The 27,893-nt window shown below is 38.7% G+C and overlaps 1 protein-coding gene across 1 annotated transcript; it reads left to right on the plus strand.

Moving 5' to 3' along the window:
• The first annotated feature begins 2,010 nt into the window (after window positions 1-2,010).
• On the plus strand, window positions 2,011-27,893 carry DYNC1LI1 (dynein cytoplasmic 1 light intermediate chain 1). The gene is made up of 13 exons (XM_063408554.1): window positions 2,011-2,174; window positions 2,465-2,538; window positions 13,350-13,466; window positions 14,995-15,225; window positions 18,431-18,600; window positions 19,752-19,845; window positions 21,464-21,599; window positions 21,978-22,089; window positions 23,592-23,651; window positions 23,775-23,819; window positions 24,376-24,496; window positions 24,664-24,822; window positions 26,951-27,893. Exons 1-13 carry the CDS (start codon window positions 2,011-2,013, stop codon window positions 27,061-27,063), a joined length of 1,596 nt encoding a protein of 531 aa, XP_063264624.1. The 3' UTR covers window positions 27,064-27,893.

The following is a 27,893-nucleotide window of genomic DNA, read 5'->3' on the forward strand; positions in this document are numbered from 1 at the left end:
CTCAACATCTCTATGTTCCTAACTCAAAACAAAGCAGTAAGCTTTTATTATCATACTTCCTTGTAGCCTTTTATTTTCTACTACTTTCACATATTTAAATATTATTTCTGACATCTACCTTCTAACTTCAAAAAAGTCCTAGTGTTAGGACTATGCAAATAATAGACCTATTATTTACATACCTCAATTGAATATAGTCCACACATAAACAATATGATAAGGAACAGAATTTAAAATAACAAGCACCATGAAGTAGTTTAAAACTCTCCTGACTTTCAGTGTCTCTGCAAATGAGGTGTTTAAAGCTAATTCATCAAATTTCAGTGATTTCCTCTTTTTAATAAGTTTTCACAGAAATCTGAAGACCACACACCAGGATAAATAGCAATCCATTTCTCATATTATATTAAAAGCAATGTTATCCCTTTTGATTGAAGCAGGTGGCTGAAATTTGGACTCTTAGAAGTTGTTTCTGTTAGGAAATGCATTCTAGAATCTGTTGAGGTTCTTTGTTGTTTTTCCCTTTCTCTTTGAACGTGACCTTAACTGCAGCTGAGCTGATCAGTTCACTGTCACTGAAAAGGCATTCCCATCCCACTCTTCCCAAATTCAAACTTTACCCTTCTCCCCTTACTCTCTGGGCAATTCTGTTCCCCACCTTTTGCATTGGCTCTGCCACTTGTCAAACACTTTCTGCAAGCTGCTTCAGCTCATTAAATCCGCAGTGTTATTCAGCAACTTCAGTAGTCAATTTTTCTGTATTTTTGTGATTTAAGTCAGTTGATCCAACAGTGATGAAAAACAGAGATAACAGGTAAAGGCAGTTCAAAACAGGCCATAAGGGGGTCATGCAGAAAGGGTTTTTTCTTGGCAGCTTTTCACAGCTTGGCAGCTTTAAGTGGTCCCTGTTTATCAGATAATGCATCAACATCAAAACTTTGCCAGTCTTCTGCACCTACAGTCTGTCCATGACAAAATACTTCTGATCCATAACTACGCATCTATTGTGACAGATACCTCCAATTCAGCACATGGCTACTGTAATTTCACTTATTTTATACCTGAAGTACCTGCAAGAAATAAATTTTCATGAATGGTGACCTACATGTTACAACAGCTTATCCCTGCTGAAACAACAAACACGTGAAAGAAACATCTCTAGTTTGGGTTGCAAAGCAACAGAGAGCCATTGAGAGAAACACATGGCTAAGAAAAACAGATTTTTTTTACAGTTTCAAAATACCATTTAATTTTTTTCCAGGAAAAATAAAACCAACCCAGCAGCAAGAAAAAGAAAAGTACAAACTGCTGGCACACATAAATCGCGAATACAGCCAATACCTTTCCGAATACGCAGAGTCTCTGGGAACGCGCATTCTTTGTTTAAAAGAGGGAACACAAGGAAAATTTCCCTGCGTTAGGTTTTCCCTGAATTCCCCTTCAGGCACAAAATTCACCCATTGAATTTTTACAGAATCTACCGCCATTCTTGTGTTACCCTAGGAAACACAGAGGGTTGGTACACTTGCTTGCTTCTTCTGGAACTTCTAGCCAATGTCGAGCTGTTAAAATGAGGGTGATGTGACCCATCTTTTCCGAGTCCTCAAGCGAAACTCCTGAAAGAAGAGCGAGTAACGAGGCCTCTTGTAGAGGACGACCACCCTGTCCCCGCAAAAGACACATCTTGCCCCTGAGCCGCACTTACTTCTCTTGGATGCGAGGTGCTTCCTGCAGGGCTGGGGCTGCCTGGGGAGCCAGCGGCACCGCGCAACCCCTGCCCACGGCAACACCTCGCACGGGGGAGCAGCGCCGAAGGCAGCCGAGCCGAGAGCCGCTCGCCGCTGTGCCGGGGCGGCTGCGGGGGGCGGCTGAGGGGAGAGGCCGGAGCGCCGCGGCCCCGCCCCCGCCCCGCCCAACATCCGGGTCCCCGCCGGCGCCGCGGCGCCGCCGCCCGCTCCGCGTCCCGGGGAGGCGGCGGGGCAGGGGAGGGAGGAGGAGGCAGCAGCGAAGATGGCGGCGGCGGTGGGGAGAGCCGGCTCTTTCGGCTCCTCTTCTTCTTCCGGGCTCGGCTCGGCTGCCAGCTTTTCCTCCGCTTCCTCCGCCGCTTCCACGGCCGCAGCCAACAACAACGCGGAGCTGCGGGCGGGCGATGAGGACGATGGGCAGAACCTGTGGTGAGTGCCCGCCCCGCCCCGCGGACCCGGGCGCACTGGCCGCCGCCCTCGGAGCCCCTCGGTGCCCTGCGGGGGGCGAGGGAAGGGGGCTGGATAATCTCCCGGCCCCGCTGGCGCTCGGTGCCTTTCAGTCACTGAGCTGGGGGGGGGTACCTCCCCTTGGCAGTGGCAGCTCCTGCCCTGCCCCCGCCCCTCATGCCGTAGCCCCCCCCATGGCCAGGAGATGGCGAGGGTGGGGACCGGGAGGAAGCGGGGGACCCTTCCTAAGCGCTGTCGTCTCTCCGCGCCAGGTCCTGCATCCTCAGCGAGGTGTCCACGCGCTCCCGCTCTAAGCTGCCTTCGGGAAAGAACGTCCTCCTGCTGGGTGAGGAAAGCGTTCCCCTCCGCACACTGGTTGAGGAAGGCATCCCGATCCTTCTCCCATCCCCGCCGCACGCAGGCTGGCTCCTGAGCCCTCTCTGGGGCGCCTGCAGCTTCCCTTGTTTAGCGCCCCAAGGGAAGGCGGGGGGGTGATGGGTGGCAAGGCACTGTCTTAACCCTCCCGCTTCCTCCCTTGCATGGCTTTGCTTCATTTTGGAGATTGTCCACAGATGCTTTCGATGCGCCCCTCATCGTAGGTACCTCGCCATAATACGCTCCCTGTCCTTCCCCCACCCAAGCTCCATAGGCGGAGATGGCTGGGATGGGGAGCTGTTATTGTCTCTCTCCCCGGTGAGCGCTGGCTTCGGGGGCCGTGCGGCTCCCGAACGCTCCCTCGCCGGAGCCGGCGGTGCCGCTTGCCGGCGCTTGCGGTGTGTCATGCGGACACAAAACCCGCTTCCGTGGCCCGAGCGGCATCAGTGACGGTGCTGCCTGCGGGCCCGAGGGCGGGGAGGGCCGGGCGGGCTCTGCCCTGCCCACTCGCACCCAGCGTGGCGGCAGCAGCGGCTGCGCTGCCGCCCCGGGATCTCCACCCTGGACCTTAGTCCGGCCTGGCCCTCGGCAAGGTGAGAGGTACGGAAGGGGACTTTAATAGGGCGGTAATGAGACACCCAGCTGCAGTTCATGAAGGAAAATGATACGTCAAAATTAAAAGCTTCATGGAGGAGAGAGAGAAATGCATGCTCTCAAGTGTATGTGTATGAATAATTATAAGCATTATTTTTAGTGTGGTGTGGTCTTTTTTCCTGAAAAACTATTAGATACTATTACCAGCAGACAACATAATGAGTCCATGTGTATGATTTATAGCTAGCTGCTTCTTCCACTCCTTTTGCCAACCTCCCTGTCCCCAGAAAGAACCGTGTTAATATTTGGAAACAGGGTTAAAACTCAGTAAAGATATTCTTGCAGACTCCGTGATTCTGCGTGGTCTGGTGGCTTTATACTCTCTTGAGGTTTTTTGAGTTAGGCTTTTTTTTTTCCCCCTCTATAATCCCAAAGCAATCACTGTGATCCTTTTCTTCCTGTTTTGATAAGCTGAGTGGTTACTTAAAACTGACTGAGAAGGAGAAGGATGTTGTGGATGTGCAAGGATGATAGCGTGGTCTTCTGCAGCTCTTACAAGATTTACTACCCTTTAATTTGTTACTTTGTATGTTATGTAATGAAGTAGATATTGAGGTTGGAAGTTGCAGTGATATTAAACAAAGGAAATATGTCATAACGATTGACAGCTTGTTATGTTATGTGGCACTTTGAATCTAAATTGGATGATTGGCCTTGCTGAAGTTGGAAGATTCTTCTTCAAGCTGTGATCCTTGTCAAGAAGATTACACTGTTTGTTTTTCCTCTCTCTTCATAGGCAGGTAATCCGTAGTGCTCAGTAACTGGAGGCTGCTTCCCTCAGAGCTAGAAAGGATATTCTAGATTGTTTCCAAATACTCATTTAGTTTGTGCTATACAACCTGTTGTATATAAATTTTCTTTATTACCATTTATGTAGGGATTATAGAATGACTTAATGTAATACCTTCTTTCCTTTATTTGACTGATGCAATTTTTTGGAAAATGTTCAGATTTATAGAAGAAATTCTAATTCTTTCTTAGAAGTTGTGATTTCTGGAAAGCCTTGATCCAACAGGGGGTAAAAAACTCCCAAATTTGGCATGTATTTAGGAAAAAGAATATCAGATCTGAGGACTGGCCAGTGAGGATCATTGCAATTTTTTTCATGAGAATAACTAATCTTTGTTGTTCACTTGCAAGTCATGATACTGCTTCTGAAGCACACTGGCACAGGAAAATGAGAGGTCTTACGTATTCTGTATTGGACAGATTCAATTTGTGAAGGTCTGTCTGTTTGGATTCTTGAGGTGTGTTTACAGTTTCTCTGTTATCAAACATTTCTTCTAGGTTCAAGCTTTGTTCCTTTAGATAGTTTTGTACTAACTTTTGTTACTGATACAGAGCACTTCCCAGCATGATTATTTTCAGTTTCTTTATACTTTCAGTATTTTAAAGCAAAAGGCGTAAAGCTGACCAGCATCTTGATGGTTTTCAGTCAATTGGTGACAGGTGAATGTTTACTGTATAAACAGTTATATTGGTCAAAACTTGCCAGATGAAATATAGTTTATAGTAACAAACGAGTGCTTATTTTCAGTACAAACTGCATTAAAAATTCCCTTAAACCTCCAACATCCCATGGCCCCACCCTGAAAAACCAGCTGGAAAACCCCACCATGTAGTGTTCTTTTGTTTGCTAGGACAGGTTTTCTAATTTGCCTGCAGCGTTTTTATTTTTCAAATGGTGCATATAGTTGTATGCCTAGTTGTTCTGGGAACCTGTCTGTGTCTGGCATGCTAATTCCACTATTTCAGTATTTATTTTTAGCTGTGTTAACAAGTAATTTTTAAGAACCTGGAAAGCAGTTGGAGTTCTCTAAATGAAGGAGACTGGAATGCCAAATGTTAATCTCTAGATATGGCACATAGTTTTGTGAAGTGAAGGTTAACAAATAATGTTGATAATCACTTGCTCAAAATCAGTCCAAAAATAATTGACTTACACTTTTACTTCTCCAAAGTTGTTTCACTTGCAGTTATTTTTTCAATAACTGCTTTCTTTAAAGTTTAAACTCTGATTGGCACCACATGTGGCGTGAAAGCTTCTCATCTTTCTGTTCTTGTGTGAACAAATAATGAAAGTGCAAGCTTTTCTGAACTTTACTGTAAGTCCCTTATGCTCTGATTCCTAGGTAGTTTTGTCATAGTGGCCATAGCTACTTTGTTTAGCAAAGTATACCAGCAGAAAATGTGAAATGTCCATGATTTCTTAAGGAAATTGAGTGCTCTCATTGCTGTTTCTAGCTACTTTTTGCAGATAGCCAAAGCACTGTGTTTTTGTTGCTCTTGCCTCATTTTTTTTCTTTTTTTTCTTCTTCTCCTGGACTGCCTTTTGCTCATTTGTAAAGGCAATAAAGGTAGTTGATCACAGGAGATAGTTTTTGTGATGAGAAAACTGATGCTTATAACTGGGAGCTCTTGTGTTCATTCCCTTTCTGATATATCAGTGAGTGGAGTAGAGGGGAGCAGCTGACAACTCATCATTGCAGATTATGGATGGAATCCATAGTGCTGTGGAATGTGTGAAGGCTTGGATTCAGAGATCTGAACTAATATTTTATCCAATAAACTGCTGCATGCATTCAAGCAGTAATGTTCAAAGTCATTCCAGGATGCACCAGGACACAGGCTCCCAGCTGGCAAGTGAATTGAATAGTTGTTTTTTATCAGGCTTTGTGTTTCATACATTCCTCTGTCTCTGAAGCACAATATATTCTTTGCCTACAATTTTAACAATGTCAAACCATCCACTGACATTCGTATGCTTGACTCTCTGTGTCTGTATTGCACAATTAGGCTTCTACTCAATCACTAGTGGGCTTGGGTTTTTGTGCATTTTACTTGACTTGATGATAAAAGCTTTGAGTTTAATGGGCAGTGAGAGTTCAACTGCTTCGTGTCCACATTTTCTCTTTACTCCAGATATCTCACTTCCCAGGGCTAGGCCTGTTTGTTTGAATCTTGGAGCTCTGCTTCTGTCCAGTGGGTGTAAGGATGCTTGGAAAGAAGCACAATCCACAGCTAATTTACAGGTGCACTTTTCTGTGTGTACATGGACCATTTTCTGCAATAACAGCCATTCCCAATATATCTTCAAGAGCAGGTTTAGCTTGCTGCTTTCTTCCAGTGGACCTGTGGAATATAAAGAACCTGAAAATTAAGTTTTGACACAGCAAATTCTCTTGAGGGTATAAAATTTGTACTTAAATTTGTACTCAACACTATAAAAATCAGTTTTTCTTTTTTTTTTCCTTTTCAAAAAGCTGACAGCTTCATTGTTATCATTTAATCATTGAAACAGATAAAATACTGCTTGTTCACACTGTCCATATTATTAATCTCAAATATTTTAAATTCCCAAGTACTGCAGAAGTTAACTCAGAGGGTTTCTTTTTGTCCTTTTCTTGCAACTAATTCACCTTCTGCAGGCAATGAAAGCCTTGCAAATGTAGTCAAATTGTGTTTAGGTCAGCAGAGTTATGCTTCTAAAGTGTCAATTGTTTTGATGGCGCATTGACCTAGATAAAATTCTAATTGCTTGTTTTGTAGCTACATTTTTTTAGAATTAAGTAGTACTTCTTTGTTGTGTTCTTCCTGCTATAATACCCTTCCAAAAATCCAGAATTGCAAGGATGCTTTGTAGTAGAAGTCACTTAGAACAGCATGGGAAGCTCTGAAATTCTTGAATTGCATTTATTTTAGTTTGTCTCCTCAGTGTCAGAGGTGCAGCTGGTTACTGGATCTATCTCAGAAATAGCTCCAAAGGTGAAGAACAGTGAAAGGAATTGTGCTCCTGTGTTCTCCAGGCAGGTTAATGGCAGGAGTACCAGTAAAGGTGTCCCGTGGATAGTAACATGGGATTATTCTATTTTGGTAGTGAACCTGGATAAAATATGGTAGACAACTTCCTGCTATGCTAAAGGAGAAGGACTGAGTTAGGAATGGAGGCTGTTCATAGTTACTGTAGAATTCTCTGCAATATTTGCCTTTTTCTGGCTGTGGCTCTCTCCAAGCACAGGTAACACCATTACTGCTGTACCTGTTTCCACAGTCACACCGTGTGTTCTTCTGGTGCTGGACATGGCAAAAGACTTGCTGGAAGAGTTGTGTGCAGTCTGCTTTCTGTCATGTTGAAAGGCTGAAATGCAGTTCAGGTGCTCCTCAGAAAAGTTATTTATTTCAGTGCCACAAATATACCGAGTGAATCGTATGTGAGGGGAAAGTCTTATCTGGCAGAGTAAAATAAATTTGGAGAAGGAGACCATTTATATTCAATGAGCAAATGAAAATTTAGTGACAAGTTATTTGTAAACTTGTTATGGCCTACTTATTGTGAACTTCCATGTTGGTTTAAGAGATTGTAGAGAAGGCTCTCATCAGCATAATGAATTATGTTCTTTAATTTCCTGAAAGCAAACTAAATTTGGCTTACTCTGATTATTTTGGTCTTGTTCTGTAAAAGGCATTCTTCAATTAGTATAGAATGTGTAAACAAGCCTCTTTCACTAATATGCAGCTGTAGAAAAGGCAGTTATTAACTTGTGACAAGTATTTTATCTTGAAAATAACAGCAGAGCACATGTGTTTGGTTCTAGTAGGAAGAAGATCATGATGTCTACACCACTGTGTCGGGATTCGGGCATTCCACATGGTGTGGAACAGAGATTGCTCTGGGTTTCTGGGAAGGCATCTTAGCCCCATTTGTTAACTCATGTTTCGACTTGATGGCTTTGTTCTATCATATTTAAGCAAAATAGATATTTTTCTATTAATAAAAATATTCAGTGTTTTATGCTACAGATATTGGATGTTCTGAATTTTTCTACCCGGAAGCTATATTTTGCACTCTAAAAAGTTTAAAGCTGATTCACAAAAGTATGCTTGGGATGTGCAGAAGATGTTAATTGGGACCATTACTTCTGGTTTTGTTTGGCCTTGTTTGAACATGTTTTTTTTAGAGATGAGTCATAGAATTCCCATATCAAGTTGAATTTTAATTGTTGGGTTTAAAATGCCGACAAAAACTTCCTTCAAGGAATCACTACGATTATAGACTACAAACAAGTATGGTATCCAGGGTTTTTCAAAGAGCTGTTGAAAAAAAAATCATGGTCCTGGATTGAAGAGGGGCAGGCTGCCAATACTGATGACATGAAAGAAATGTTCACTTCTTGCTTCTTTGCCTTGACATATTTTAAACACACTGGACACCTTACAATGGTGAAGCAATTTAAATAGACAGTCAAAGCTCATGTCTGTCCTGGAGATAACACATTAATTGCTCTTCCATGTACAGATTTCTGTGACAAGTAAGAAATATCATGTTATAGGACTAGTGAAATTCTACTTCTGTTTTCATTCGCTAAACTGAAAGAAATGTGAAAATAGTATGAGTAGTTAATATTTTGAATTTCAAAATGTTAATTGAAAGTTTGGAGAAGTTCTGTAGTGGAGAGCCCGAGTTCTCTCTAATGTAATAGTTTATGGCTGAACTGTTGGTGTAGCAGGACATCGATAAATGCCTGTTTGCCTGCACTCAGAGAAGGAGATTGATTCACCTCATTGCCCACCCTTCCTGTCTGGGGGGGACCATTCTGCTAAATTCTGTATTGGGCAGAACATTTAGTGATGCTTGATTTTCTGCTCAGTAAACATGCTTTTTACCTGGAGTACTGAGAAGGCAGGAGGCTGGGAAGGGTTTCTGTTGTTACAGTTTCCTATATTCTTGGGGGCAGCAGCAAGGCTATTTTCAAAATCTGTTTTGTAAGCAGAGTAGCACCTTGGACAGAGGAGCTTTCACAACCCCACACTGGAGCTCATCAGAGGAGTGGAGTAGTAGCAGTCTGCGGGTAAAAATGCAACAGTGTTTGTTTAGTTGAGTATAAGACTTCCCATTTTGTTAACAAGACAGTGAAATATTCTGCGCAAGCAGTTTGTTTTGGCTTTGTTTCAACTGCTTCCTAGCCTGACTTATGTGCAAAATTAAATCTGTTGTTTTTCTTTTACTTGTGTTCAGCTTTGGTGCATAGCACCGCTTGCTAGAAACATCACTTTTGTTTCCTCACTGTTGTATTAATGTGTGAGTGCTGTTTGGTATAATGGAGAATTTTTGTTCTTTAGTATTTACTCTGCAAAAGGAGGCCTTTTAATGTTATTTGCGAAAGAAGTATGCAAAATCCAAAATCTACCTGATTTTTATTCTACCTTGAAATGCTATATCAAAGTTACTATGTCAGAAATGCTCTGTAAGTTTATATATAGAAGTCAGTTTTTAATTTAATTATCCCACACTTAAAATCAAAGAAGCTATGGGATTTTCCAAAATTCTGAAATGAAGTGGAGAATGATGGTTATTATTCTTGAAGCTGCATAAGGCTCTGTTTTCTATATTGCTTCAGTAGCACTTGAAAAAAAAAATTCTGTTTCATAATGTTAATATCCAGTGATGTTTGAGCCTAGGGAATATGAAATTTTCCTTTTGTTTGAAGCTAAGCAGCATTACTTTTTCATATACTTTAGAGATATCCAAAGACAAACAAAAAAGAGGTAAATATGTTAAATATGTTAAGGTTTGTAATTTGAAAAGCCATATATGAGTATATATGTACTGTGATTGACATTTTTTCTAAACATATATACTTTTATATATGTCCCAGGTAGCAATTAATGATAGCTGTATTAGTATGTTGTGCATTATCAATCAAACCTCCAACAGCTAGTAGACTTTCATTTCCTCACACATATTTCTCTCTCCTCTCAGGGGGAAAGAAGATTCTGTACATAGTAAAGACATTACTATAAAATGTTTGAGTTTCAAGAAGTCTTAAAAGTTAGCACTTAGAATTAATTTGATAGTGATACCTGGGAGTTTTAGAAAAACACTGTTTTAATATTTTCTGGTTTGATATTCCTGCTGAAGAGTAGCTACAAAGCAAAAATCTGCTGCTGTTCTTTCCTAGCATAACTCAGTACATTCAAAGTGTGTTGACTTTTCAAATGTTTTTTATTGGAGACTATGTTGGGAAAAAGTAATAACAAGGATACAAATACATTTGCAGTTGTTATGATTTCAAAAAGTGTATGCAACATACTATGCATAGGAAGTAGAAGTAGATGAAACCTCAAGTCTTAGCCTGTTGGGTTTCACTAGTGTGGGGTTGGACTAGCTGACCTTTGAGGGTCCCTTCCAACCCAAACTATTCTGATTCTGTGTTCTCTTGGCCAAGACAGTTATCTTTTCCTTACCTTTATGATCAAATCTTTTGGCAAAAAGGAGGAAGTCCTTGTGTCATAAACGATGGTCCCATTTTTACTTCCTCACAGCTTTTAAGATAATACTGACTCTAATTTGGCTTAAATATGTCAAGAACTCTGGATTTCCTATGGGCTAGGGCACATTTGACTAGGCAGCTATTTTGTACCCTTGCAAGTGGGTCATCCTGTTTGTAAACTAGTTGGTTTATCTATTATTAACTTCAGAGTTCAATGCATCATTCTGGCTTTCCCTCGTGAAAAACAAGTGCTGCTCTCTTCATGCAGTCACTTGTACAGCACTGTTATGTGTGTCAGTGATCCACCTGCCTGATCTTGGTGTTTTGAAATGGGTGAGTATTTGCTAAGGACAAGAGAACAGACAGGCTTCCTCATGGAACAGATTAAATTCAAGTAGTTCTGTGATGGAAGGCCGAAATTACTGCCATGTGTGCATATGTGTCCAGAGATACTCATTTTACATCAAATCAATTTGTCTTGCACTGTACTGGTAAAACTTCTTTCAGTGTAGAGGGGAAAAATAAAATTCCAGTTCTTACTTTGCCATAAGGTATTAATTTAACATTATTGAACTCCAATTTATTTTAGGCATTTGGAAATACGAGGTTAGAGAGGAACTGACATAACACAGAGCCATGACAAGTAAGAGGCTTGTGGGAAGTATATATCAAGTTTACCTATATTGCTTAGTATAAGCACTTTGCAGCAGTAGTTGTCTAGATATTAGCTTCTGTATAAGTATGTTTAGTTTAGACTGTTTAGGTGTATCTTTTATCAGGTACAGAACTTTTTATAACCACAGGTGTTTTTTAGATTTCTTGCAGCTACTTTAAGAGCTGGTAGATACACACAGCAGATAGTAAAGTTTCCCAAATCCAAGCAAGTTGAAATCTTTATTGTCACCTGTGTGACTCCAACTCTAATATGCAAAAGAACTTAGCTGGAAGTCAACTGCTCTGAGAAACTCAGAGAGCTCTTAAGTGCAACCCCTCATTAAAAGGAATAATAGATTTTGATTTGTCTTACCTGTTGAGCCTTCTTCTGGCATGCATTAATTGAAGCTGCCAATTCAGAAAGGTAAAGTAGCACAATGACTCATACAGATGTTGTTGGCAAAAGTTAAAGCAGCTTCATAACATGTCAGAGCAGCAGCTAATAAATCTTCTCAGTTATTTGTAGATGACAATTTTAAGAAGCTTGGATAAGTACAGAGGTGAGGGCAGAGGTGGAATTGTAGTTTATCTATGGCGATGAAGCTTGAACTCTTCGCTTCTTCATCAGAATTATTTTAAAGATATTCTTACAAGAGGAAAAGCTTGATTTATGACTAGAAAATAGCACCACTTTCCAATGGTTATTTAAAACCAGCTGTAATTGTTGGCTCAAGTACATCTTGATTTAATACAGGAGCTCACAAATGAACCCTTAAACTGTGGAAAAGATAAAGGGATACAACTTAAATTTTTATTTAACTTGTCTATACTTAACTCAACTTCAAACTTCAGTTTTGGTCCTATTTCTCTATTTCTCAAAATATATTTCATTTGAAATTCATTCCATTGAGTAAAATCCCCACGGCACCTTAGAGTTAAGCAGTCTTATGTTTTCCAGTGTTAGTGAAATATGAAAAAGCCATCCTCTAAACTGAAGACTTTGTGTGGCAATCTTGGGGATGATATGTTAAGCAAATTCAAGATCAGTCTATCAAAGTATGATATCTCTGTTCTTCTGTTACAGTGGTTATAGCTATGGTGTTTTTAATGTAGCCATAGTGACATCTGTAAGATCATGGTCAGTTCTCTTTAAAGCGAAAATGTCATTATGTTTAGCAGTGAAAATTACTGCCCTTGAACTTTTGCCTTTGTTGTATGATTAAAAGCAAGTGTTTAGACTCTCCTTTTATAGGAGAGATTTGGAAAATGTTCTGTTTGGCACAAAAATGATAAAATGCTTCTTAGGGACCTGGGATTAACCTTGATTTTGTAAGCTGTTAGCGGGTTTCAAGAATTTTGCAGTGTCTGTTACATACTCATCATTCTGCAAATTAGAGAAAAAAACCAAACTGTCAAACCCCTGCTTGGTGTCCAAATTCAGCTTGATTATTCTTTTGAACTGGAAAAATGCACATGAAGTTTTCCAACTGTGAGATCTATGACTACAAATGAAGTTTTTCAAGAAGAGTCTCTGGCAGTAGTTGAGGTGTTTATATTGTGCATATGCTGTAAGGTTCAGTGGTTATCTAAGCTCCCTTTGGAGGGGAGAGAACAGGAGTGAATGGATCTGGATTGCAGGCTTGTCTCTGTGCTATCCAAATACACACACATGTATTGTGAGGTAGTGGGCTTACTATTTGTCACTTCTTTTTAAGGTTTCTTGGACCTGTAACAGAGAAAATATTCAAAGAAACCAATCCATAAAAGCTGAGGTAACAGATTTACCTTATTCAGTGTGCTGTTTAAAATGAGAGAGTTCTGAACAGTAAGAGGACCTTACTGTGAATTAAACTCTACTGTAAAAAAACTTGGTTACTACTTTGATTGTAGTTGAAAGACTGAAATTGTTTGAAGTATTTAACTACTCCTTAGTATATCCTTTTAAAGATGGGCTTTTAAAATAAGAGCCTATTTCAGGTAGCATAGTTGGCAGCATAATTGCATTTATCAATAAGTAGAAATAATATTTGAAGCTGAAACATACACTTAGAGCAGGTGGATGATTTGGGTAAAACCTGCTGTGTTTCAAAACTCCAATGAGCTCAGTCATCCTATTAGGATATGATTTTCTTCTTGGTCCAGGTGGTTTTTAATATGTAACTGTGGTTAAAGACTGAGTGGTATCTTACTTCTGTCTCTCCAGGTGAAGATGGAGCAGGTAAAACTAGCTTAATAGGAAAAATTCAAGGAATAGAGGAGTACAAAAAAGGAAGAGGAATGGAGTATTTGTATTTAAATGTGCATGATGAAGACCGAGATGGTGAGTCTGTATTTATAACAATATCTTAAACCAGTTTGAAAGCAATGGTTCAGTAGTGTGATATTTGAAATGACAGTGGGATGTTTTTCTGTCTTTATAGTATGCAAGAATCCAGCTTAAGTCAGAAGTGATTTGTATCATAAGGAAGTTTGTCTGTGTAACTTCTTTGGTAGATACCGGGAATGACCACTTAAGTAGTAGAGGAGGAGAGGAACCTGTCAAAAGAAAAAGCTAAAAAAAGAGACCAGGGAAGCAGACTTAGCTGCAACATTCTGAATAGATGTGTGTTCCTCAGGCCTAGAGGAGAAAGTGCCCAGGCTTCTATCTTCCATTTCAATTGCTGGGGCAAGTAGTTGTCCTGAACCTACAGAGAAACCTTTGTCCTGCTGGCACACACTCTGACTACTGTCATCAACTGATGGGTACAATTGTGCACAATGCTAAAGGAGATGTAAAAAACAAACAAGAAAACCCAAAAACTTGGGTGAAAGTGTGGCTAGAAAGCAAAAAGTATGTTTAATATCCCAGTACCTGGAGTTATGGGATGTGAGTAAGGATATACTGGAAGCTTTGGAGAAAAATGGGAACTCTTGTGTATACTACAAAAAAAAAATCCCAAACGTGTTGAAGAAGAAGTAGAAGAAGTTGGCCTATTTTTTTTTTTTCTTTTTTTCTTTTTTTCTTTTTTTCTTTTTTCTTTTTTTCTTTTTTGTTTTTTTTTAATCACCTGCTTTCCTGGTATTCATGTCTGGGTATTGATCTCAAAGATGGCTTGGAAGCAGATTTAAGAAGATTGAGAGTTTGCTTTAAATGTTTTCCTCAGAACTTCTGTAACAAGTAATAAAAATTTACCTGATAGGAAATGTAATTACATTAAGCCAACTAATTTTGAATCAACATCTCTTCTTTTACTGCACAAATGTTTGTGAATTTGTAGTATTGTGATATTTTTGGAGGGAAAAACAGTGGAATGATCTATTTGTATGGTGATTGTCCTTTTGCAAATTGAAAGAGTAAACTGTCTGTTAAGTTAAACTCAATCATTAAAATCTTAGAGTTCTTTAGTTTTTTTGAGTGGCCAAGGTGCATTCTATATGCTAAGAGTTATCCAGGCATGTCAGGTGGAGTTTTGAATGGGGGATGGCCTCCTTGAGAGCTGAGCAGGCCAATGGCTGCAAAAAGATGACTGAGTTCACCCAGTTTTCTCTTCTAAGTTGCATCTTGAAAACATTTTGCTACTCAAAAATTGCGAACAGCTATTTTAGAAATGTTGAATGCTTGCTCTGGATCCTCCCTTTTAGATAATGTATTTAAAATCTTCAGTAATCAGCCATTAAACATCAGGGTTTGAAAGGGGAAAACTGCCCACAAGCTGCAGATTGCTGTGTCATTATGTATGTTCAATAGACTGAGAAGACATCATCTGCTTTCTTCCTTGTATTTTACATGCCCAAAGAACATTCAGTAGCTATTATGTAGTGGTGTGTTTCAAGTAAATCTCATTAAATGTTTTTCCTTTTTTTTGTAGACCAAACAAGATGTAATGTATGGATTTTGGATGGTGACCTGTATCACAAAGGTCTTCTTAAATTTGCAATGGAGGCAAGCTCTCTAAAGGACACTCTAGTTATGTTGGTAGTAGATATGTCTAGACCTTGGACTGCACTGGATTCTTTACAAAAATGGGCAAGTGTTGTAAGAGAACATATTGACAAGTTAAAAATTCCTCCTGAAGAAATGAAAGAAATGGAACAAAAGAGTGAGTATTCTGCAAATACATGGGAATCCATTTAAATATGCTTAATGCTTTCTGCACCATTTAATCTCTCCATTGCAGTCTTTTTCATTCTTTGGAAGTGTTATTTAAAATTAGAACTTACCAAGCAAGTCTAGCTTCAGATAAGTCTCAAGTAGCTGTGTGAACAATACTAGTACTTCTTTCTAACAGAATAACAATGTAGGGGGCAAAAAAACTTCAGAATGAACAGCTGAAGTTGTAATCTTGATTTTTATGTGGTTTTCTAGATAAGATTCACCAAGAAAAAAACAAACAAACAAACAAAAAAAAACCCCCAAAAAACCCCTAAGCATTCAGTTTTTCATTTCTTTGTTTTAAGGCAGATCACTCCATCAGCTTCTTAACTGTTCCTGTCGTTAGCCAGTTAGAGAATCTGGGACCTGTTCTGTGCCTACAAAAAGTGTAAATTTTGAGAGAATTCATGGCAGCATGGCCATGTCTGGGCCCTTTCCACTTGAAGAGTTTTATTGTAATTATTGTTGATGTTAACAGAGCTATGTTTGTTGCTCTGTGAGTGTCTTGCCTTGTTAATTTTAAACATGCAGAATACAAAGATTTTGCAGGGTTTCTTAAGCTGGCTGACTGAGCTCACGTTATAGCTCTGTGTTACTTTTGAGCAACCCTTTGCATTTCCCTTAGGGTAGTAAATTTGAGTCTTTCCCATGCATCTCTCGGTGGATTACTACAAGGAAGAGATTTGAGAAAGGTGTTTGTTGAGATCAAATAGCATGATTAAACTTTCTTTTTAAGTCTGAAGTTGCACCCTAACTGGTACATTCTTAAGCAATGAGTGCTTATGCTAATTTAGAAATGCAGGTTGTAGCTGTGCTGTGATGAAGTGGAATGGAAGGTGACAGTTGTAGATACTCTGGAATGAGGTATGGGGAATATTAGTTTTGTTTGTCCCTTTAAGAGAGAGATTCTTCTAAGGGAAATATCCTTGAGAATTGTATCTTCCACAAGAAGTTGTTTAGGTGGGAGGAGCTGAGCTCTCTTGGATGTGTTTTTTGGTTTGGTTTTGGATGTTAGTGCATTCGTATTAAACATCCCCTCAAACACTTTCAGGATAGGATTTTACTGGATGACAGTATGGATAGAGTATCTGTGTTATCAAAAGTGTATAGCTGATAGTTTTGCTTCTTTACAGACTGAGTGAACAGAATAGAGAACTCTACAAAATCCAGAAAATGTAAGCAATGAAATGAGTCAAGGAAAAAATGCTACTCCATTTAGTTTTGTCTGTTTTGGTTTTCTGTCATCTGGTCTAATTCTTACAGATACAAGTTGTCTGAACATTGGGTATAACAGAGGCCCTGGACACAATCCAGATGTGACTGGAAGCTGTTTTTTGTTTTGATCCTGTTGTGAAGTGACTTCATGCATTGCTAGGCGGGCAGGAGCTTGACATTGCCAAAAGGAGGAGGGAACGTTGCTGGCCTGACTTTTGGCTATGGGATCCCACTAGATTCTTGTGTCAGGCTCAGTGCTCCTGAGAGCTGATTTAACTTGCTACCGGGACTGAAATCTACTGAGGGTTTGTGTGTGTAGTTATCTGGAGCCATGCTGCTGTGTTTGTCCTCAGTTCTAGCAGCTGAACTCCACTCAAAGACAGACCCTGCGAGGACTAGAACTGGTACAGAAAGGCATTTGGGGATACATAGCAGCTGTGTGTGAAGGGTTGAAATAGCTCTTCCTCTTCACTGAATTAATCTGTGTTTAATGAAAGTGTGTTTCTAAGGAGGACCTGAGATAGTATTCCACAGTTTTGGAGCTGTGATACACTAAATTAATCCTCCTTTTTACTGCTTTCCCTACTTACATAAAGATTAGTATGTTAGGATCACACATTGGAAATTTTAGGAATCCACTGGAGGATTTATGCAATTATCCCAGGACAGGATACTATACAGGAAAGGCCATGTGGAGTGACTGGCATATTGTGGTGAGAACTCTGGGTTTCAGATACATTCAGTTAATCTCAGAAGCTCTTCAGACCAGACTTGAATTAGCAGCATTCCCTGAATTAGGGCCTGGGTTGACAGTTTGAGATGATAACATGTGCCTGTGCTTTTTGTTATTGTGAACTCCAAGATCTGCAGAAAAATTGAATAATCTTGACCTAAAATAATTTTTCCTCTAGCGTGTTGAAATAAGTCTTGCTCTTTTAATTGCACAGATGCTTTTCTAGGTATGAACTCAGAGGTCTTCAGTCAGTTTAGTGAAGGTAGCAGTGGATTAACACAGAAGTGAGGATGTTCTGGTTTACTGCCACTGTGCATGATGCAGCTGAGCTGCCTTGCTGCCTGACTTCTTGTGCTGAATCAGGATGTGCTACTCATGGAATAGTAGGCAGTGGTTTGGTTTGGTTTGGTCGAGCCTTGTTTCTGCTGTGTGGAACAGGATATGTGATGTGAAAAATACAGACATTTTATGCCTCACATCGCATCCCTGACTGCAGGAATAGTAAGTGACTGTGTAATTAGAGGCTTGGGCGTGTGCAGTGAAACATGACAAGGACTTGCAACAAGAATTTAAAAAAAAATGAGTGTAACTTACCCTGCTTGCTACATTTTAAAGTAGTCTCTGATAATTTTAAAGCATACCAAATGTTTAATATGTTATTAATTAATTGTAAAGCTAGTTTAAACTAGTGTGTATGTATTTGATTATTTTTTGTTTATACTACTATTGAGTCACTGTACAGAGAGTGAAGTGTGGACAAAGGGTCTGTAGGTAAACCTGGTATCCAGTAGCAGCTAAGCAGTTTGTGTGAGGCTTAATTCTGTTTATTCTGACAAACTGTTCCATTAGCTGCCAATAACAATGGAAGGAAGTTTATATCCTTTAGGAAGCAGATCAAACAGTAATCAGTACCAACTGCTCAGTGGTTTCAAAATGATAAAAAAAAGATTTTGGGTTGTCCTTAGGGGCAGTTTTATCAGATCATGTTCTTCTGGCTGCTGATCCAGCAGATCTCAGACTTGCTGGTTCTCCCTTGTGCTGCACAGAGCCAACAGCTAGCCAGGAGTGAGTGCATGCTCTGTTTTTTCAACACCGAGATGCAGAAGTACTATATGATCAACAGTGCTAGAGATCAATGGCAGTGGAAATCATTGTTGAAATAATAAAGCAGCTGATGTTTTAATGTAACTTTTTTTACTTTCAGTGGTAAGAGACTTCCAGGAGTATATAGAACCAGGCGAGGATTTTCCAGCTTCTCCACAGAGAAGAAATACTTCATTACAGGAAGACAAAGATGACAGTGTGATTTTACCCCTGGGTGCAGATACACTAACATGTAACTTAGGCATTCCTGTAGTAGTAGTTTGTACAAAGGTTTGTTTCACGTTTTAGGTTTTTTGTATATTTTATCAAAGTAACTCTGTCAATTGTGGATTGGGGTGGGAAGCACATGGTTATTAAGTTGCTCTGAATACCTCACTTAAGAACTCTTTAAAAGTGTTTAATATTGATGGTTGGTTATCTTCTGGAACCCATTATTTAATGTTATTTTGGAGTTAGCTTTTCCTTTAGTTCTACCAGTTTTCAAGGAATTGAGAAATACCTCAGACTGGTTTTGCTCAAAATAATGAGCTAGTCAATAAGCAATTAGAATTCTCCTTAATTTCCACACTCCTCCATATTCTGAAAATAGTGGTTTTTAAATTTTTTCTGATATTTTTCTGAAGGATAACATCTTCAAGAGCTGCAGTTACTGAAGTGCTGCACTTCTAACTTTTCTCAGTTCTTAGGGGGTCTATGTGATCTGTTTTGGTTTCTGTTAGATATGTGACCATATTAAAGAAAATAATGGTGTGGTTCTCCTGTGGCTATTTTTTATCTGGTTTTGTTGTTTTTTTCCCCCTGGCTCCTCAGTTCTCATTGGCATTTAGCATACTGCATCTGTAGCCTCTGCTGGCCCCCAGGGAAGGCATAAACCTCTTGATGCATATGCTGTTCCTTCTCTGGAAGGCTAACCCTCTCATTTAAATAGCATTTTTTTTCCACCTGCTAGTTTCCTTCTATTCTTTTCTCCACTCCCACACCTTTTTTCTTTCTCTGCTTCCATATTCCTTGCTTTTGCCTTCCTTTGCAAAGAGGTAGTTAGTAACTGGATTAAAAATACTGTCTTTTAATGCCACAGTGTATAAAAAAACATAGGGTAAAAAATGGTGATATGATTTAGTGGTAAGTTTTCAACAGAGATGTGGAATGGGGAGTGCATTGGAGTGGGGAGGGAGAGTGAGTGAAAAGATCCAGTCACTTGAACTCTCAAATTATGCTGACTCCAGTACATGTACATCCAGTTATATTAAAACCAAAAATGTTCAATTGTGCCTCTACACTATCTTAGCAGGTTTTTGTTCTCCTCTGCTCTACCCCACCCACTCCATCTCCCTTTCCCCTTGTGAAATGGATGTTTAGCAGCACTGCTATTTTAGCAAATGATTGAAAGCAGTGTATTAATTTTGTGTTTATTTTGACAGTGTGATGCCATCAGTGTTCTGGAAAAAGAGCATGACTACAGAGATGAACACTTTGACTTCATTCAGTCACATATCAGACGGTTTTGCTTACAATGTATCCTTTAACACATCATAAAGATGATATAATTACTCAATTCAATGTTTATATTAATTATGACAAGCTTAAAACAATATTTGTGTCTGTACCAAATTAGGATGCAACTCTTTGACTGTAGCTTGCAGTCTGCTTCAGCTACCCCTATGGGCAACATTGAATTAAATTTTTCTGTTTTCTTGTGTCTTTTTTTTTACAGAGCTAAAGATGTTGTAGCATGTCCCCTTACATGAATTTCCTTATTGCCTCCATTTCAGTATTTAGGAAATCAGTTCTCAGAACAGCACATCTTAACTGTCAAGCTCCCTAAAATAACAGGATAATTCATTTAAGTATGATCTTGCTCCAGGTGCACATAAGGCGTGTTATTCATTTTGTCCCAAATATGCAGTCTCCTCCATGTTCAGTAATTCCACAGGATTAGGAGATTAGGAGGGGAGGAAAGAAGTGTGAATTGCTGTAGGCAAGGTCCACTGACTTCCCTTGTATTGGTACAGAGAAAATGCACAGAAGCTGTGCTATTATTATTTTTAAACTTCATTTTTTTAGAAGAAGTTTATAAAATACTGTCTAGTGTTGTTTAGTCAGGTAGACATGCTGAGATCTAGATTCGAGATGCCAGTAACATGCCCACATTGTGTCATCATTTGTGCTGTGGTAAGGAAATTTAAATGCTATTGGACGGACAGCAGGTGACAGATGGAAAAATTAGTTCAAGAGCCAGAGACCTCAGCTGAAATGGCACTTCCTTCAAAGGGCTTCCAAGACCTAATTTTTTAAAATGGAATTATGTAGTAACTCTTCTGTGTGGCAGAAGAATATAAAATAGTAGGGATTAGCTTCCATGTTTGCATATGCCATGTACAACTTGAAATTCCTTTCTAAATTTCACAGAATAGGAATCAGACCCCATTATATAACTTACTGCTAGTATTTAAATTGCAGGCATGTAGAAATAAATTAGGGAGTATGATATTTCTATAATCACAAAGTAAAAATTACTCTTTTATTAATCCTGTGCATAAAATGTGTTAATTTGATACTGAGCCATGCTAGAATACTAAGCACTCACTTGGTCTTTTAGTAACTTATATATAGTAAACTCATTTGCCTTCCTTTCCTTTAAAAGCAAATCACTGTATAGTGTAACAGTTTGTTCCCCTAATTAAAAAAACCCAGATGGGAAAGTGGAAGATCTTTGGCATTTTTGAAGCTGCTAGTGTTAGTGCTGCAGTGATTGCAGGGTGGGATATTGAGAAAATATAAGGATATAGCATGAAAATTTTTGTTCACTAAAAGCAGAAGACTGTTTTAATGGCATTGTAGTGAAATCATTGGTACTGAGGGGCTTTGAAAGCGAGAAGAGGCTTTGCTTTACTTGAAAATCAGTAGCTGAGTTGGCCTGAAACAAATGCAGAAAAAAAGAAAGATTGGTTTAAGTTACTTAATAGCTTATTTCAGAATGAAGTGTTTGAAGTTATTTGACCTGTTTTGATTTGTTTTTGTATTCCCTTTCAAAGTTCTACAAAGTAGCTGACCCTTTTTTTGATAGTCAAAAGGTTACTTTAGTTTCTCTTACTAGCCACTAAAGTATGTTTTCTTTAACATGTTTATTCAGACGGGGCAGCACTTATTTACACTTCAGTAAAAGAAAACAAAAACATTGATTTAGTGTATAAATATATAGTCCAGAAGTTGTACGGATTTCCTTTCAATGTTCCAGCTGTTGTTGTGGAAAAAGATGCTGTATTTATGTAAGTTATCTGCACTATTGTGTGTGTGACTACAAAATGTGTCTGTGCAAGGCTGCAAAACAGCATTCAGAGCCTTTTTTGGTTTATGCTTTTTAAAGTTCCGTGTAACATTCTGATGAGTTGGAATTTGGTGAGTGCCAGTGGATAAAGATTACAAACACTCACTGCTCTAAAGGGAAATGTTAAGCCCAGAGATTTTTCTCCTCTCTGTTACAGTGAACCAGTCTCTACCTGCTTGGACTGATCAATAACCACCTTGCATGGCAGAATGGGCACTGTGACAGCTTTCCTGGCTGCCAGTTGTGTGCAGTTCAGGAGTGCATGCAAGAATAGCCTGAGGTAGCAATAGAATTTTAAGCCAAATAATCCTTTCTCTAGTCCTGCAGGTTGGGATAATGACAAGAAGATAGGAATATTGCATGAGAACTTCCAGACACTAAAAGCAGACGACAATTTTGAAGATATCATAACAAAACCACCAGTCAGAAAGGTACACTGAGATGTCTTTGCATTTAGCTGCTTTGCTATTTATTTGCCTGTCAGTTTTTTTCTCTTTCACTGAGACTATGCTTCCAGCTTATCAAAAATATGATGTACCATGGGGGGTGTGGGGGGATGTGGTGTTCTTACTCTGTCCTTAAAGTTGCTCTTTAGTTAACAAAAAAGATCATCATGTGGTTTTGTTCTGTATAGCTCTTCTTCAGCTTACACCTTTTTTTCTGCCACTATTACATTGTTGAAGAATACAATACACTTGTTTTGCTTTTAAGACATGTTTGGTTTTGAAAGCCTAAATATGATTTACCTGTTTCTCAGGCTGAGTTGGGTTTTTTTAAGAACATTTTATTTTGCTCTGAGTTGTTTATAACTTCAGAATGCTTTCTGTTTCTTTTGGAGTATTTAAAATTAGAAGGCTTGAGACAGTGTAAAATCAAAAATAAACATGTGCAAACAGCTGTTACATATATTCAGTGTATTTTCCCTTGTACTGTCTAGTGAAATCCCTTGCCAGAATGACCTGTAAACATATGTGAGGTTGTTGAACAAAAGGCCTGCAACAGTGGACTCCCATGCCCTCAATGGTCATTGAAGGCAAATATTTTTATGGCTTTTTTCTAACAAAGCTAAGATTTTATGATTGATCTTATTTTCAAGTGGGAATTATTTTAGTGGAGAAAACTAATGCTATGGCCCTTCTGAAATCTTTAGGGAAAATATCAGGACATGTTAAATAGGTATCCAAGGAAAATATAACTGACAGTATTTCCTTTTGCATGCGTATAAACTTCAGGCCTGGATTATAAGCTTTGATACTGAAGTTTGCCATGCTTGCTTGGGCAGAATTTTCGATGAGCTTATTTGGAGGGAGAGTGCTTGCAATTTGATGCATAGAACTGGGATCTGAGATGTGTGTCCAGTTCCTACACTAGTTTAATGCACCACAGGTGAAGAGTCATGTGTGCCATAGTTCCCTATAAAGTAATACTGAGGGGAGGTCTCAGTAAATTAACAGAGACATGGGCATGATACAGAGTGTGTGCATCCATTAATGTTTCTTTCTGATCCTGAGACCCCTGAATGTGCCTTGTAACCATTTACTTAATTCTTTTTTACTGAACAATAAATTAACTTTTTAGTGGGCCTCTCTACAAATGTATCTACAGCTTTATGCCTGACAGGTCAAAGGAGTTAATGATAATTCTATTTCACTTCTAATTAACTTGGCCTAAATGGAATCATGAGGCAGCAGTCTTAAATATGACAAATGTGATATTATCAGCAATCATATTATATCATATATATATGTAGTACATATATGAAATACATGTAGTACATGTATAAAATACTATGATTATATATATAATCATAGTATTTTATACATGTACTTCATTATTGAATGTTTTGATCATATTCACCATCAGATAAAAAAAGAACATACCTTTATTTTTTTTTTCCTTTGGTCAAATTTTTGCTCCTGTTTTTGTATTGCAGTTTGTTCATGAAAAAGAAATTGTAGCAGAGGATGACCAAGTGTTTCTTATGAAGCAGCAGGTAATTTTCTGTCCATAAAACAAGCAACAAGCATTTCATTTAACAACTTTCCCAACACAAATTTGGGGTTGTATTCTTAGTCACTGTATCTAACACTTTTTTTGTATGTTTGGTTTTTTGCAGTCGCAGTTGGCGAAACAACCACCTACTGCTGCAGGAAGGCCAGTGGTTAGTAACAAAACTTTTAAATATCATCACATGAAAATCATTAACTTTTATATATTTAGAGGGTTGCTTTTATCTACACTGTCAAATATTGTTTGATCTAATTGTTTTAAACTACGTAGTATTTAAAGACTCGTAGTGCTCTAAAATCATGACACTCCACAGTGAGTCATGACAGCTTGTATTGACGGCAAAGGCTAAAGATCCTGGCTTTTTTTTCGTATGTTATAATGTATGTTTAGTATTTATGGTCAGAGGCACTACTGAGTAACAGATGGATTTTCAGGTTTCTCATGGGGATGAAATTAAAAACTTCTCTTGTGCTTGAGTATAACTAAAGTTAATAGTTTTAACAATGTTCTAGGAGTGTGGAAAATCTTGTACACCATCAGCAAAATCTAATCCTGTGTCATTTCAGTTGCGTGAGGTACTACATTTAAAATACAAAAGCTTAGGAACTGTGAAAAAATAACAAAATGCTTCATTTATTCTATTCTTACACTTGGGGTTTATTGGTTTGTTGTTTTATGGGTTTTTTTTTTTTGGTTTTTTTTAATAGGATGCCTCACCAAGAGTTCCTGGTGGATCTCCTAGGACACCAAATAGATCTGTGACATCGAATGTTGCCAGTGTTACACCTATCCCCACTGGGTCGAAGAAGATTGATCCCAATATGAAAGGTACCTTTTCTTATAAGGGCACAAATGCAGCTGGAGAAGTAAAATAATTGCTTTGCCTGCTTGCTTTAATGTGCTTATTTAGATTTATAACACACTAAATCAATATTTACTTAGAAACTCTGTGTTGGTTTTGTGGTGTGGTTTTTCTTTCCTTCTTCCCCTTGTAGCTGGAGCTACATCTGAAGGAGTCCTGGCTAACTTCTTCAATAGTCTCCTGAGCAAGAAAACTGGTTCTCCTGGTGGCCCTGGTGGTGTTGGTGGCAGTCCAGGAGGAGGTGGCGCTGGAGGTGCTGGCAGCACCTTACCACCATCAGCAAAAAAGTCAGGTATGATTAATGACAAAAGATTGACTCAATCTAAACTGAGTGATGGATTGTTCCTGTTAGTATAGTTTATCAGAAGTATGAACACTACTGTATTTAACTGAATATTTTATATATATATATATATTCTATATGGCTTTTTGATTTTGTTTCCACAGCACTTTAGTATTGCCTTTTTGTGGCTGTCAGAGGAGCAAAGAAAAAATCTACATGTAGTTGTTTAAGCATGAATTGCATCCACATGAATTTCTCATTTTTTCCTTTTGTTTCCGCCATCCCGATGAAATGGTTTATGCCATAAGCCTCTTCTAGTCTTATTTAAATAGGTTAGGACTGTATTTCAAGTTGATTCTTTTTGACAGTACTGTCAGTATTAAAATAGCTTTAAATTTTCTTTCACTAGTGTTCTAGCTCTGATGTCATGAGCTCTTTGAGTTTGGTGACAGCCTGTAAAAATACTTGTGTTTTCTTTTGACAGCTGTTTATATATGAGACAATAATTATTATTAATCTAGAAATGTTTAGTAGTGACTGTGCTAATGTTAGATGCAGGACTACACTGGCGTTTCTTGCTATTCCAATTTAAAATGTTTCTGTGTTACTTAAGAGCATGTGTACGCAGACACCTTCCCTCCCTGCTTCCCCAGAGGTTGTTAATGCTGTACTTAGGGGGAGAATGCTGGTGTTTCATTGGTACTTCACACTTCCCACTAACATTTTGTGTAGATTAACCCTGAATTTTTTTTCAGCCATGCACACTTCCCTTTTCTAAGTGCAGAACTCAGTTGTCTAAACAAAGTTTGAGTGCTTCCTAATGTGCTGTAGGCAAAGTTAGCAGTGCCAGTTTGAACAACATATGGCGATTGTTCAAACAAATGCAGCTGATGCAATATGAGGCACAGAGAGCACCCTCTGAAAAATCCTGTGGGGAGTGGCTGGCAGCAGGTTTGGATGATGCTAAACGCAGAGGCAGCACTCCAGTAAAGTGTTCTGTCTGGGGCTGTGGGAGAGACTTCAAGGACAGAATTTAATTACTAAGGAGCAAAACAGTTCTCAGAAATTTCCTACTATGCAACAAATGAAGGATAGGGTTATAGCAAATTTAGCATCAGAAAGGACTATGTTTTCAAGGAATTACCATAAATACTAATAAATTTGGCTTAGATGTAGCCTCTTCACCTTCCTCTGCGTTTGCTGTCTTGTATTTAGTGATATCTGTGGGACTCACACTTCAAATCTGAAAACTATCTGTTAAGACAGTAGTTTGGGATTTGAGAATTACTTCTTCCTCAGCAGCTTTGGGAAATTCCTCTGCTTATTATTTGGAACATTAGCTGCTTTGAGTCAAATATAGTATTATCTTTTGTTTAATGATTTGAAGAGCAGCAAAGTAAATCTGGCCAAAATTACCTTTATGGATAGTTCCTGTTAATTTGCATCTTCAGAAAGGATGCTGGGACACTGCTACAACTGCACATGTGTCAGAACATTCTTTTTCTTACATGTTATGCACTCTTGTCATAAGCACTGGAGTCCTAATACTGCACTGCCTTTTCCCATATTGTTTCCTCCATTCTTGCTGTAGAACGTAGTGGGGTAGAAACCTAGACTGAGGAGCAGGAGTTAAAAGGGTGGGGGAAATGGTATGTTTTGAGCTTGAATTAGGTTAGAGTGGGGCTGCACAAATGTTTGTGCTGTTCCAAGTTAGGGAGGAAATAAGTGGGTGAAGAGAGAAAGGGATTTGCCGTCTGCAGATCTGAGTGCACCATACACTCACAGATCCATGAGCAGTGGTGTCAGGTTCATGCTGACCAAATACACAAAACGGACTTTGCTGGGCTTGCTGAAACCCCTGATTTTTACATTCAGCATTATTTCAAATACAAATTATACAGAAAATTGTATAGAAGTAGTCATAACTGCTAGTCTTAATAGTGTTCTGTATTTTATACTTTAAGAATATGACTTTCTCTCTACTGTTTCCTTTTTGTTTCTTTTGGGTTTTGGTCTTATGCTTTAATTTTCCACCCAAAGCATGCAGTAAGAATTAGTGGGATTTGTCTGATTTGAGGATTGAAGATACCATAGGCTTTTCATAAACATGACTGAATGATACACATTTATTTTGTAGGTCAGAAGCCAGTTTTAACAGATGTTCAGGCAGAATTGGACAGAATTTCACGAAAACCTGAAATGGTCTCTCCTACATCATCTACATCTCCCACAGAAGGTGAAGCATCTTGAAGACACCAAATAAAACCAATTGTTCAGTTTTCTGGGATATTTCAAACTTGCCTCTGCCTCTTCCTTCAGTGACTGGAACTAAAGAACTGAAATACCTTTCAGAACACAAACCATTGATGTCTGTCTTTCTTTTATATGTGTTGCCCAACTTTACAAAAGGGAGCTGTACAGATGGAAAACAGTTACCACATTGTGTAGGAGCACTGCTCACAGTGCAAAAACAGTAAATTAATTTTTTTTCTGGGTTTTGTTGAAAAGTCAGTGTAATTCTGTAAAATTGCAAGTATGTCCACTTAAGTGATAGGGGTTGCTTAGATCAGGAAAACTGATACACACCACAGGCACTTAATTTATATTGATTTCCCAATCTGTTAGGTAAGTTTAATACTATCTTAAATAGATTAACCTCTACATGAGAGAACTACTGCTAGTTTTTGAAAGAAAAATAATTGCACAAATCTATAATAGTAACAAACTCCAGTTATACTTAAACACTTCATTGGGAATATGGTTAAAAAAATCTGTTTCCTCTCACTGAAATTTACACTGCATTCAAAAACCCATGCAAAAATCATTCCAGGTATAAGACTAAATTAGTGGCCAGGGTTTTTTTGTTTTTCCTCTTCGATTAATTGCAGACACTGAATAAAAAATGTATAAAGAAAAAGCAGAGGTTAAATGTACAGAATATCAGTATCCAGATTTGTCTATATATATATGGCTCAGCCTTAATGTCCCCCACTATGTTTCCGACACTACTTATGGTTTAAAATTGGTCATCAAAACTGTAATCAGTTAATAAAGTATTCTCTGCATTCAAATTTAAATAA

The sequence above is a fragment of the Prinia subflava genome, chromosome 1 (assembly GCF_021018805.1).
Source record: "Prinia subflava isolate CZ2003 ecotype Zambia chromosome 1, Cam_Psub_1.2, whole genome shotgun sequence".
Lineage (NCBI taxonomy): Eukaryota > Metazoa > Chordata > Aves > Passeriformes > Cisticolidae > Prinia > Prinia subflava.

Excerpts from the sequence above, each read along its gene's own strand:
- DYNC1LI1 (XM_063408554.1), top strand. The coding sequence starts at position 2,011 with ATGGCGGCGGCGGTGGGGAGAGCCGGCTCTTTCGGCTCCTCTTCTTCT. Across the intron at positions 23,652-23,774 it reads TGTTTCTTATGAAGCAGCAG|TCGCAGTTGGCGAAACAACC; the intron begins GTAATTTTCTGT and ends GGTTTTTTGCAG. Across the intron at positions 24,497-24,663 it reads GATTGATCCCAATATGAAAG|CTGGAGCTACATCTGAAGGA; the intron begins GTACCTTTTCTT and ends TTCCCCTTGTAG.